General features: G+C 41.6%; 1 protein-coding gene across 5 annotated transcripts in view; it reads right to left on the reverse strand.

Moving 5' to 3' along the window:
• EBF1 (EBF transcription factor 1) overlaps window positions 1–4,320 on the reverse strand; it is a 270,249-nt gene extending 265,929 nt beyond the window's left edge. For all 5 annotated transcript variants that reach the window (XM_026858392.1, XM_026858391.1, XM_026858390.1 and 2 more), the window contains exon 1: window positions 4,250–4,320. In XM_026858392.1, coding sequence (XP_026714193.1) covers window positions 4,250–4,287 — 38 coding nt within the window. In that variant the 5' untranslated portion in view covers window positions 4,288–4,320. The remainder of the gene's footprint in view (window positions 1–4,249) is intronic.
• Window positions 4,321–13,207: the final 8,887 nt, after the last annotated feature.

The following is a 13,207-nucleotide window of genomic DNA, read 5'->3' on the forward strand; positions in this document are numbered from 1 at the left end:
GAAAGCTTTGGCTTTTAGTGCCTTCTTAACACTTGAAAATAAATTCCTAAATATTTAGCGCCCTTTCTCTGTTCCCTGAAAGAATTTAAATATTCCTAGGAGCTTCTCCAAGTCACCCAGAAGCCCCCCAGCTCCCAGCAAGGCTCTGTGAAGCGCAGGGAGAGGTGCCGAGCGCTGGCTTCTTGCATCCAGGAGGACAAGGACTCATCCCTGCTGTCCATCCGTGATGCCTCTCCCCAAGCAGAGCAAGAAGCCACAGCTCAGGCACAACACCACGTTGGCCCACAGAAAAAAAAAAAAAAAAAAAAAGTATTTGTTTGAGGGTTTGCTTGTTTCTAAAACAAGTAGTCCTTAATAGTAATGCAGCCTCTTGACATCACAACCTCCTCCAGCTCTGCACTCCAGCTCTGCCTACCCCAAGTTTCCCCCTCACCTGACTGCCACCCTCAGGTCTCATCCCTACACCTTGTCCTGCCCCTTTGCAGGCCTCCCCATCCCCTGGCCACCACCTCTTCCATATTTTGTGGCTGCCTTTGTCCTCACCCCAACCCTCTGGAGACCTGCTGCCCTCCTGCCGTCTTGCTCCATACCTTCCTCTTCCCCTTGCCTTCCCGGTGATGACGAAGCATCTCTACCCCACACTGCCCGGCCCCGCCGCAGATGCACAGGAGATGCCCCCCCTGCCTCAACATCTGGCAACTCCCAGATCCTCCTGTTCCCACCCTGGAGTGGCGACCAGGAGCATCACTGGTGAGAGGAGCCTTGCTTTGTGTATCTGTGCACTCGGGCTTTCTGTGGGGACAATGAACAATGAGAAATTACGGGGCGATGGCACGGGGCCAGCGCCAATGCGACTTTCCGATCATTTAGCTGCCAGGCTCTAACAAGTCGTTAGCGAGTCCGTGTGGGAGATGTTGCAGAGACTCCCAGCGAGGTGGATTTCATCCCTCAGACGATGTGGTCAGGACAACCCCTGCCCCAAACAGGCTCCTCACCCCGAAGCGTGGAGGTACGGGAGCTTCTCGCCAAAACAGCTGTAAGATTTTATTTTACACAGACAAAAACCATATTTTACTCCAACCTCATTCTCAGAAATCACTGAACCATTTTAGCTGAAACTTTCCAAAGAAAGTCAGCCTGAGGCTGACACCCTGCAAAGGACATTTCAGCCAGAACAGTTTAAGTTTGGCAAAGCTGTAAGCCACTGAAGGTTTCATAATGGAAATTGTTGAGGCAATATTAACTATAGATGTCCCTCCCCATGCTGCCTACAATACTAATAAATTCCACAGAGGCTGTGAATTCTCCCCAGCTATTAACATTTTCGCCAACAGTGTAGATTTTTATATTTGACAAAACACAATGAAATCCTTTGAAATAAACAGCCACCTGAAGCAAACCACAGCCCCACTTTCCTACCACAACTAGGACTCTCCTATACATTTGAATTCTTTGTCTTACCCGTGCCATAGTTGTAGTATACTATAAATACCCAGCTTTGTCACATAAATGCAAAGTTTTATTGTGCAGTTAGCCTTGATAGAAAGCACTGCTGAAAGTTGTTTAGAAATTAAATATCTAAAACAAGCTATTTTAAAATACAGAGCCCTCACTATTTCATGTCTGAAATGAAGAAATTTCATCTTAGGGAGAGCAAGCTGTCTTTCACACCATATGGCTAATGGTAGTGCATAGCAATTAGCTGAGCTGATTAATGGGGAACAGACTCTAATTTTATGCTTATAATTGAGGCTGCATTTGCACCCCTGGTGCAAATTCAGCACATCCCAACTTCCACTTACAACAGGCAAGAAATCAAGAGAAACAGAATGGTGTGGAGAGATATTTTTTTTCTCCCTTCTAGACCCCTAAAGAGCATCAGATTTGCAATTTAAAAGAGTGTTAGCAGCACAATAGATGACAGATTTGTGCAATAGGGTCAAGCGGCCTAGTAAACAAACAGCACCCTCTTACACATGTATAGGCAAAAAAGGAAATGGGTAATATCTAATATGAGCTGTAAGAAATTTGAATACGTCTCCCCCACCCTGTCAGGCACACAATATTTGCCTACTGTGGTCAGAGACTTTTTTTTTGCTACCCCTCCACCTTATGGTTATGAAACACAAAGCAAGGACTAGCAGTAAACAAATATAAGGAGAGGAATAAAGCTCCTGATCCAGTGAATTTTAAGAACAAAGAAAGTGAAGTGCTTTAATAAAAGGAAAGACTGCACATCTTTCCACATTCCCAGAACGGAAATAATTTTATCTCAGTCAAAGTATATTGAACGGCTGTAAATCTTTGATGCAGGTATTTGATCTTCTGGTTAAAACTCAGCCCTCTATATAAAGTTTCAATTTACTTCTTACTCTTTAAACTTCTGAAGTATTTGTAAGAAAATTAATGCATTAGAGTAGGTGATTCTTACTCTGGCACGGATGGCTCGGTGAGTGGCAGGCAGATCTAATTCCTACCTCATAACCTTGCTGTTTAAGAATCAGGAGGGCACATCACCCAGGACTAACAGCAGATTCAGACCCTGACGCTGAAGGCACTTGAGCATGTGCTTAATTTTACTCATGTGAACAGTCCCACTGTTTTACTGGTCTATTACAGGAGAAAAGCAAAGCACGCACTTCAGCCTTATCAGGTCAGGGGCCTCCTTTAATATTTCCATGAATTGTTCCTGGCTAGGTATCTAGTGTGAAAGTGGTGCTAATTGGGCCAATGAATTTTAGGGCAATTATGAGTTGTCAGCACTACTGGGTTGCCATTTGGAAAGGGAGAAGTGGTCGGGAGAAGAGGCTGGGAGTCCTCAGCAAAGCAACGCCGCAGCTCCCAACGAGAGCAGAAGCTCAGGCACCTCTTGGAGATACCTGTCTGTTCCGATCATTCTCGGGCTGCAGTGGGTAATCTTTGGTTTCCTGGAAGAAGCCAAACCTACTAAATGAAGCAGCCTAGAAAAATACACATGAGAACTAAAATTCCCCCAAATCTGCAAGGAAGAATTTGGGGAGCTGCATAGGGTTTCACCCAGGCTGGCAAAGCAAGGAGAGCAGCTCTGTCTCTGCCAGCATGTCAGCCCTTCAGCAGGATTTTATCAGGGAGGAACTGCCGCGGAGAACAAAACATGCAGATTACCAAGAATGAAAAAAAAATTTTTTTCAAATCAACCAACAGAGAAGTTTCCATCTGAATATTTTGTCTAAAAGTCTCCCCCACCAGGAAACCCTCATCCAAGTTTATTCTCTTAGAAGTGGGTACTAGTTTCTACCCTCAAGTTACTCCTTTTTAGTAAATGTGTTTTGTAAAAGTTACAACGCATGCAATGGCATTTTTACAGTCTTAAAACAACTGATTGTAACAATAAGCTTATGCAAGAATTGCCTCGTCTTCCACCAGGCAATTATTTTCTGCCATCGAATAACATGTAACAAATTATTTTTACAGTCATGCAAAAAACACCCACTAACTTTAATGAGACTGCAAGGTCAAGCTCTCCTAGGTGTCGAAGTGGTCTGCGAGAAGATGCTGCCTTCTCTGCAGTGAAAAGGAAGTAGAAGAGGCTTCACCTATTTCAATCAGCTAGAAAAGAGAAGGAAGCAGCTGCAGAAGTACCATCTTTGGGAGAAAAGATATTTGACTGTCCTGAATTTAAGTGACCAACCCCAGGCAGGCGTGTTCAGGGGAGGAGAGCACAGGGCAGAGCCAAATCTGCACAGGGAAGTTTAAAGAAAATCAACAAGAAGACATATTTTGCATGGACGAGTATCACCTACTCTGCTCCACTCGAGCAGGGACCTTGTGTGGGCAGCAACCAGGACAAAATAGGACTCTTGACCTCAAGTCTTAATGCACACCCAGAAAAAAATTAAAAAAAAAAAAAAAAAAAAAATTATTTTGTCATCTAACTGAGGAGTTTTTGTTGGGAATTGGGGACAGAGACATTTAGTGCTAGAAGACTATAATTGACTGTTAATTTTGGTGAGGAGACCTTTTGTGGGCTATGGTGTCTAAATGAAAACCGGTAGCGTTCTGTTAAGAATAACTCTTTATAAATAATTGAAAACTAGTGTGACGACTGAGACCTTGCTGCTAATTACACACACTGAACTGTGTTATTTTGGGATTGTTTAATGCAAGAAAGATAAATTTAAGTCCGAAAATAGCTGCAGGTTCAACCTAGATTTTGAGAGACACGTTCATCTTCTCATCACTAATTAACTGGAAGCGGGGTATTTCTTACCTGCACATTATTTCATGTGTGAGCAGAACTCGGCACATTTCTGGGTTCTTGTCTTGGCCTTCATATACTATTGCCTAGAAACAAAACAGATTTTTAGCTGTTTTAGCAAGTTGAGTTTGGAGAAAATAAAAGCAGATCGCAGTAACTGAAGGCGCAGCTGGAGCTGCAAGCCAAGTCACAGGCTAAGGAGACTGCGTCTCACCAAACCTGCTCCAAGACTTGCAGTTGGAAAACAGCACAAGCTGAGTACAGCTAAATTCTCTCCTCCCTGTTGCACATCTCTCAAGGAGTGTGTAGGATGGGTTTTTTTAGTAGTCAAGACAACCACAGTTTTCTTTTAAAATCAGAATAGAATATAAATCTAATAGCATTTATAGAAAAAAACAGCAAGGCTTGGCATACTTTGGGTCCTATTCATTAAAAAAAAAAAAAAGAAAAGAGAGAGCTCATATATTTTTAATTACAAAAGCAACACAGCCCAGGAATTTTCCTGGTAGCTCCCGAGAAAGCGCCTGGGCCTGATTCTCTCCTTGACCCTCACGATGCACCGTTTTCCAGAGAGAACTCTGGAGTTACAGGGACATAAATAAGTGAGAAGCAGGCCCTACCAGAGCAGAGGATACCAAAACAAACAGAGGATCAACCAGCCTGGGAAATTTGAGAGAGCACGGGGAGAATCCTTTAAGTTAAAACTGTGGAAAGTCAGTGTATTCACATTTCAAGAAGAGTCTGTGTTTGCAGTGCTCCCACCAGCAGATCCAGCAGCAACAGTGAGGGATCGGCATTACACATGAACTAGGTTAGCACTCACAGCCCGCTCAGTACAGGGTTTCCATCTGATCAGGACAGAGTTGTTTTCTAACCACCCCTAGTCCCAGGCACCAGCCCCCCAGCAGCAAAACAAGAGTGAAAATAAGTTGCCTTCTCAAAAGCATCTTTTGATAGCACTGAGGTTCCTAAATCTTTTAGGGTGCCACTCCAGAGCTGGGATCAATGGTTAGAGCCCCAGCCTTGGAAGTACGACCACCCCTGCATCTGAGCATCAGCTCTACCCTTGACCTTGGTGTGACATTTTCTGCCTCTATAATACAGACTTAAAAAGAAGAAATTGGGGAACAAACTCTGCAGATAAAATAACATCTGATGCGAGTATCCTAAAGCTAACAATAAAATAGTGTCGTGATTTGAAAATAAGAAACCAAAAGTATGCTATACAAATTAAATACATTTTATAGAATGAGACCACTTTGAAATGGAAGTGTGGAAAATATTGAGAAAAAATAAGTTATCTTAATATACAATAAAGATAGATCATATGAACTGCTTTCCCCAGTCCTTACAAATATAACCCACCAAGGGTAAGAGGTGTTGTACCTGCAAAGGGGGCACGGATCTCAGGACACACAAATCTGAAGGACCATGAGCTGATTTTTAACACCGTTTTAACAGTAATATATGCAATGTTAGTATTACGCATTATAAAATTATTTAATTACTACATAAATAATATCAGGAGTGGGGCTGTTTTATCTTTGCTAGTTTTAATTTTTTCATTTTGGTTTTGCTGTGCACATTCCCCTAAAACCTGAGAGCCAGTGGGGTTTTTTTTTCTGCTAAGATAAAACAGGTCGCTGATGTCATTGCAACTAACAGGTACGGAGTTTCACCTGACTTCTGCCCTGCCATTCCCACCAGTGAGGCACAAAACCTGCGAACACAGCACTTGTATAAAGGGTACATGAAAGTGGTCACAGGACGCATGCAAGGTCCCCACAGCACAGACACCAGCAAACCCCCCTAACCCCAGTTGGGACCCCACGCCCCGCTCAGTTGCTGGCCCACACCTTGATGAACTTCCTCACCAGTGCCCAAGAGAGCTAGAGAGGGTTTGCAGGAAGCCTTTGAATATGGCACTGCAGTCATCCATGTGTTACATCAGGAGGTGGGACAAATTCAGGAGATCCTCATTTCCACACGTTAAAGGGGAAGATGGGCAGAAGCTTCTTTCAGCCCAAACCAGGGAACCAAAGTAACCCACTGACACCTGATGGGATCAGTCGGCAGGGACATTGCAAAGACTCTAGAAAACCCCAAATCAGGTTCCACCTGGCAGTGGGACAGGCCAGGCAAGGGGAAAGCTCACAGCAGTTTTTGAATTTAATCAATAATTAAAGAATAATCTGCCTCTAGAGTGCAGAGCGTGGGGGTAAAGAACAGCTCTACCCCTGAGGCCTTTAGTGGAGACAAACACCTCCGGTCCCTGTTCACCTCTAGACACTCACAGCATGACATGGGGGGAACAGTGCCTGAGAGAGGACTGCCGAACATGGCCCATTCTTCTTAAGACTTTCAAATCTTAAAATAAATTTACCCAGTACAAGTTATCTTCTTGCCAGTGAAGCCAAGGAAACACTAGAAATGACAAACCAGAACACAAAATTTACTTTCTTTTTTTTCCCCCTCCCCTTTCTCTTCCCCTTCTCTTCCTGCTGCTATGCTTACTTAACCTCCAGGTACCCGCTTAAATAACTCAACTAAATAGCAATAATGAACGGGCAGAGTCAACACTGTGGTACATAATCACCTTGTCTGTTGTGTTTAGCATCAGTGATCCCTCCTTTGCGCGCATGACATTCTTCTGCCTTCTTCTACGTTAAGGATTTGCTTTTCACTTTATTTGCATTTAATTACCAATGTTGCACCCATGCACGTTTTGTTTTCTCCGCATTAAGTGCAGCTACTCCAGTATATCCTATTCCTGCAGGAATTTCTAGGAAGTCCTAAGAGCAGGAGGAATTGCTGAATTCATTTTTGAGCAACTCATCCCCAACTCTCATTCCTATGTCCCAATTTGCTTGTTCAAACGGGTGTGTAAAGCACCAACTGTTTATGTCCATGAAGGGCTGCCCGACAGTATTACAGATACTCCACCGTCTTGCAAACTGCGCTGCTTTAAAGCATTAATTCTGCAATTAGTTTCAAAAAGGAAACAGGAACTGCTAAAGTTTCAGATCGTTATAGCTGCCAGAAGTGTTTTTACAGGAAGGGTCTACAATATTAGTGGTGTGAAAAATTTTAACCGTAAGATTTAAAAAGCTACCCTTTTAACAAAAATATCTTAAATATTTTTTCAATTGTTATTTTTTAAAGTTCAGGCTTTAAAACAGGGTGACTGTGGCAGGATTCCTTGTTGCCCTAACATCGCTGTGATTTTACAAATAGGGATCACATCAATGAGAGATAAAGTGAAAGTTGCAGTGTATAAACTTAGACCACAGCAGAGCTAAAAATAAGCCTGCAAATACACATCAGGGTTGCACAACAAAACACCAGCAAAGGAAATGCAAAATTATAGACTTTGTTTTTTTCTTTTTGTTTACTTCGTGTAGTTTTAACTCATAGTTATTTCATAAGCATTTCAAAGTAGCTTTTCTTCTCCTGAACAACTTAAATTTATTTCCCCACAAAATTCATCTTCCATTTTTGTAAGCCATTACTCGTGCAAGTAACCTTTCTACAAGAAATCCCGGTGAGTAACGATCACTTGTGCACCGATTTCAAAATCAGGCCCCAAAATTTAGTATCAAAATATAAGACTTCCTTACTTCCATTTAAATAAAATCTGCATTATAAGTTAAATCAAATGCAATTCACTGCTTGCCAGCAAATAAAAATTACTAAACTGAACACACCACAGTCATTTCTAGGTGATATGTGCCTCAGACAATTCCCCTAAACCTTTCAGTGACAGAGTTCATAAAAATAAATAAATAAAGAAATAAAGGAGGGGGTGTGTGGGGTGTGTAATATAAAAGTCAAGACTACAGTTCTCATTTAATCCACTTTTCCCCCAGTAAATATGGCAGGAAAAAGCAGTAAAAAAGTCAACGCATAAGTTGGAAAAATATAGAGCCAGATTCTGTCCTTAACTATTCCTGAATAAATCCAGATCTATGCTGGTACAACTGAGGGCAGAATCGTCTCGTGGTGTCAGCTTGCCAGTCAAGCAATCCTGCTTTCTGAACTGGACGAAAAATAATCTTGAAGGAATGAGATCATGGTCATTATATTATTCAGTTATGTCATGGCCTTGATTTTAAAAGAGTAAGAGAAGAGAAATCAACATGCATCTAAATCCACTCGCTTTCAAATTCCTCATCTGTTTCACAAAACAAACTATCTCCTTCATTGAAATAAAAGAGGAAGAAAAACTCATTAAAACGAGGGTCTTTTTGAAAACAGAACTAAAATGATTTGGAATGACGTATACAGCCATACACACAGAGAGAAAATAAAATCCTGGCCCCACCGAATTCAATAGGAGCTTTGCAATTGACTTCAGATGGGCCAGAATTTCACCCAGAGAGGATTAGGCTTGTATCCACTATGTATCTACACAGAAAATACTGTGAATTACATTTATTTGGCTTCGAATACTTAACCCTTAATTACCCGAGTTTTTACCCCTTCCCCAGGCAAAATTTCAACTCATCCCAGCGCGGTTTATCCCGGACAAGTAGCAGAGCGCTGGGTCCCAGGGCGAGGACGGTTAGCTCTTGCTGTGTCTCTCAACGCACAATTCAGAAGCATCTAATTATTTTATCCAGTCTCCCTCTGCCTTTGATACACAGCCTGCTTATCGACATATTCACACAAATTAAATAAATTTATCTCTCCTAATATGTTCATTTTTAATGGTTTTCAAACATTCACATGGAAACAGCTCTAGCGTAAATATCCCAGAACAAATGGCTGTATATTATACAGGAGGGAGCAGTTGGGCTGCCAGACTGGGAATGCACCAGGCCATCTGGCTCAGGCAGTCTCTCCAAAATCCTCAGCTTTGTTTTCACCCTCAGACTCCAAACAACACATTTTCCACTGTGATGAGTTTACATTTTCCCAAACACAGGTCCTGATCATGCATGCAAATTCCAAACTTCTCCATTCCTCTCTGTACAAGAAAATTAAAATCACCTGCGCTTCTGACATCTCACCAAAGGCACAAGAAAGCTGCTAAAATCTGGCACAATGTAAACTTTCCCCGTCACAGGGGTTAGGTTTTGTTTTATGTTTGTGTGAAATTTCCCTGAGTCTGCTGAGGCTCCTCTGAACTTATTGATAACATTTTTTTTTTTCCCCCCATGCATGGAGCTGCCAGAGAAGGGCCATGCTACACACAGAATAGAGAGCTGATCAAATATCTGCAGACATCAGAGAATGATAGAGAAGTCAACAGAAAAACCATTTGCATCCAGAGTTAAAGTACTGAAAAAAAGCAAAATGTAAACAAAGTCTAAGGCTGAAGGAAAGATTTTTGACTCATGAGGACTCTCAGCAATAGACAACAGCCATCGTGCAAAACTTATGATTTTTAAGATGCCTGAGCTATATTAGCATCCGTTATATCTTATGGATGAGAACAGGCTGAAGGAAAAATGGGTGGGGAACAAGTATTTCAGATTTATTTCCTCCATCTTTCCTAATAGTGAAATATCTCAACTTTATGAAAATACAGCTGAAGAAATAGAAGGCATCTCTTCTCCGTAAATACATTAAAATCCTCAGACTTGCCTAAAAACTCCGGTTTTATTAGAGCAGACGTATTTCACATTTTGCAGGCAATTTCAAAATGCATCATTGTTAGAGCCAGACCTACTGCAGTAGGAGCTGCTGCTTTACGGAAAGCAACAGCTATAAAGTTTGGGATCCTACAGGGTTTTGAACGCATTAGGAATGTGATCCCGACATAAAATGAGGTGCCAAGATAACATAAAAGAAAATTTAATTAAGCCAGTATTGACGCCGAATGTTGTTATCCTAACGGAAAATAACTTCTCCGCAACATAAACCATTTGTGCGTAGCATTTACAATTTTTAAATGACAGGGACACATTTTGGAAACGTAGCGAGACCCCTCAAAGGCATGTAATTCCCATCTCACCCAACACTTCTCTGGGGCTACCACCAAAGGCCAAGCACATTATCCCAAATATAACTCAAAACGATACACTTTGAGACTAATCCTGCCTGGGTTTCCCATTCGGAAGCCCCACAGCCCAGGCTACCAAGGAGCAGGCAGCGAAAGCTCACGTTTTGGGGCAGCGCATGCATAGTTCACACCTACACCCCAGATCTGCCCTGGGGTGTAGTTCACAACAAAATTCTTGGTTACTTCAGCAACGGCACTCTCCAGCCCCGCTTCCCATACTGCATCACAGCTGACAGAGAACACGCACACGCTCACCAGGACACACAGATCCCCGTATTCCACCTATGACAGGACTCTTGCCATGAATTTCTTAGTTGGACGCAGCCTCACAAACAGATCCCTGACTTACTCAGATCAAGAACTCTACGGGAGCAGGAACATTTCCTATTTATTACATACACAGCATTCAGCATAGCAAAGCCCTGCCTGTCTACCTGCTGATATAGAGCATGCTGCTAATGGGACATTTATGTTAAATCTATGAGTAGCAATCCTACATACGGATATCTAGGTCTAATTTGCAGAGCGGATTTTATCTTACCTAATTTAATAATCCACAACTGTACAAAACCTTGCAATTTATAACTGTGAGACAAAGATAATACATTTAAATCTGATGTGTCCATATTTTTTAAAAATAATTATTTAATACATAAAAGAGCCATGAATACTTTCCTGTATGTTCCGGGGAACCTAACTCATTCAAGCTTTGCTTCTGTGGGATTTTTAATTTGCCACCAGAAACCTCAGAGTAGCTGTAATTTCAGTCTGGGAATTCACAATTATTGAGTGTGTGACTGTGTGAGTGTGAGTATTGAGAAGATACTTGCCAGCTGAAACGTGTACGCTTCTGCAACAGTTTCATTTAAAAGTAATCATTTCATTATCCAATTTGTTCTGAACGTCATGCATTAAAATACTACACCTTCAAGTAGACTGACAATATATATTTAACTTTCATTAAAAATTAAAGATTTTTCAGACAGTCTTTGCAATATTTAATTACAGTTTGATGACTTGAAAGTTACTTGAGAATCTTCTATATAATTCACTGTTGTAAAACATAAATGATATGTTCAACATTTGGGTGGGCTTCTGTCATGTGTCGTACTTCGCTTCCTAATACGCATGCAGTAACTGAAGCCATTGCAACTCTAAAATAATTTCACTTTAAAAAAGAAATAATTAAAAAAGAAGAGGAGGGAGAATTTAGCCCCCGATGCCCCCAAAAAAGTCAGAGCGACACATGCCACAGTTTTGACATGACAATGCCCTATTTTTCATAAGCAATTATAGTCATGCCTAAAGAAATTATATTAAAGAAATTAATACGTAAGCAAACATGTTTGCATCTAAAATAGCCTTTCGCTCACCATTTTCTAATCTATTCAGAGAACTTTTGTTCTTAAATCCTCCTTTCTCAACTTCAGTGCACATTCCCCAAAATCTGTAATTTGCACTAACTTTTTTTTGGTAAGACTTCCTGAAATCAGACAGATTTTTATATATATATATATATATATACACACTCTTCTTCACTGTAAATGTGCTTTAAAGCTACATGGTAGGTTTTACAAATAAACTGTATCTCGGGGTTTCTTTTCCCCTTTCTCTCCAAAGACCCTCTGATGACGATAATAATGAGAGACCAAGAGGTCAAACAGTGCTTTAGGATGAACTCTTCATATGCAAGATGCCTTTGTTAAGAAAATTATTTTGAATCCGCTGCTCTACATGAGTTCAGGGCTCTGTTTTCAACAGGATTATGAACAGAGGCTTTTGCATTTCCGTAATGATAGGAAAGCTATTTAAAGATAATATTTATTGATGGTCTCTCTCATATGGTCTACAGTGAAACACATAAGCTCCAAAAGGACTAAAAAGAGTTCATATATCAGGAAGACTTTGTTACTTTTAACACAAACTAACCAATCTGTGCCTGAAAAACAAGGAATGACAGCAAATGCTGTCCAAGATTTGTTATGTAGGAGAGTATGTTGCTGCTGTTTTAATTCCTACAGGGAATGGGCTCTGTTTGAAAGTGTATAGTTTAACAGAGTTCAGATGCATAGTGGATTCTCTAGTAAAATTCATCCGAGTTCCTTTTTTCTTTTTTTTTTTTCTCCTTGTTTTTTTTTTTTTTTCTGTTGAAAGTCTTCAATAGCAGGAAAGGATGTTTTGGGACCATCAAAGAGAGTTTTCTAAAACAAACTCAGCCCTTAGAGCTTTATGTTTTGCTGTAGAAAAGAAACCCAAATACAAGCCAAGAGTTTTTTTCCCTACAGACAACATAGAGGGACTGACTTTTCCTATCGGTGCAAAAAAAAAAGCAGCTTGATGTTTTTCCTAAATAAAATTTAAGAATTTTCTTTAACAAGTAAAACAGATTAGGGGGAAAAAAACATATCTTAAGGATAAAAAGGCTTTACTGAGAAGAAACGTATAATAAGAGAAAAATATTCCGACAGGAGCAGAAGGAAAAGCTAGAGGAACAAATTTTTTAAAAAGAGAGAATCGATTTGTTCACCTAGTCCCTTTGTAAAAATGCTGTTTTCATACAGGAAAGTATTTATTGCAGGTAGGCACGCACGCTATTACTCTGTTTAGGAAGCTAAAGAGCAAGCTCAAAATTAGGCTTAATCCCTTGACAAGGTCTGCTGCCCGACAGCCCTCCCCGAGCCCGAGCTCGCCGCTCCCCGCGCCGCGTTTCGGGGGACTTTTCCGATCGTGAGCCACGATGCGGCCGCTGCAGCGGGAGCCCCGGGACCCGGCGGCAGCGCGACTTCACCCCGGACAGCCCCAGCCCCGCGCCTGAGCCGCGGCGTGTGGTGGCCCGGCGGAGGCCGGAGGTTAATTCTTACTAATTAAGCGGCAAAACCAGCCCCAGCCCGGACTAGGACGGCGGGAGGGGTCCCCTGTATTTTTCGGAGCTCCCAAGCCCGGCGGCGGGCAGGGTCCCGCGGGGA

Source organism: Athene cunicularia, assembly GCF_003259725.1.
Source record: "Athene cunicularia isolate RWA chromosome 13 unlocalized genomic scaffold, athCun1 chr13_part1, whole genome shotgun sequence".
Taxonomy (NCBI): domain Eukaryota; kingdom Metazoa; phylum Chordata; class Aves; order Strigiformes; family Strigidae; genus Athene; species Athene cunicularia.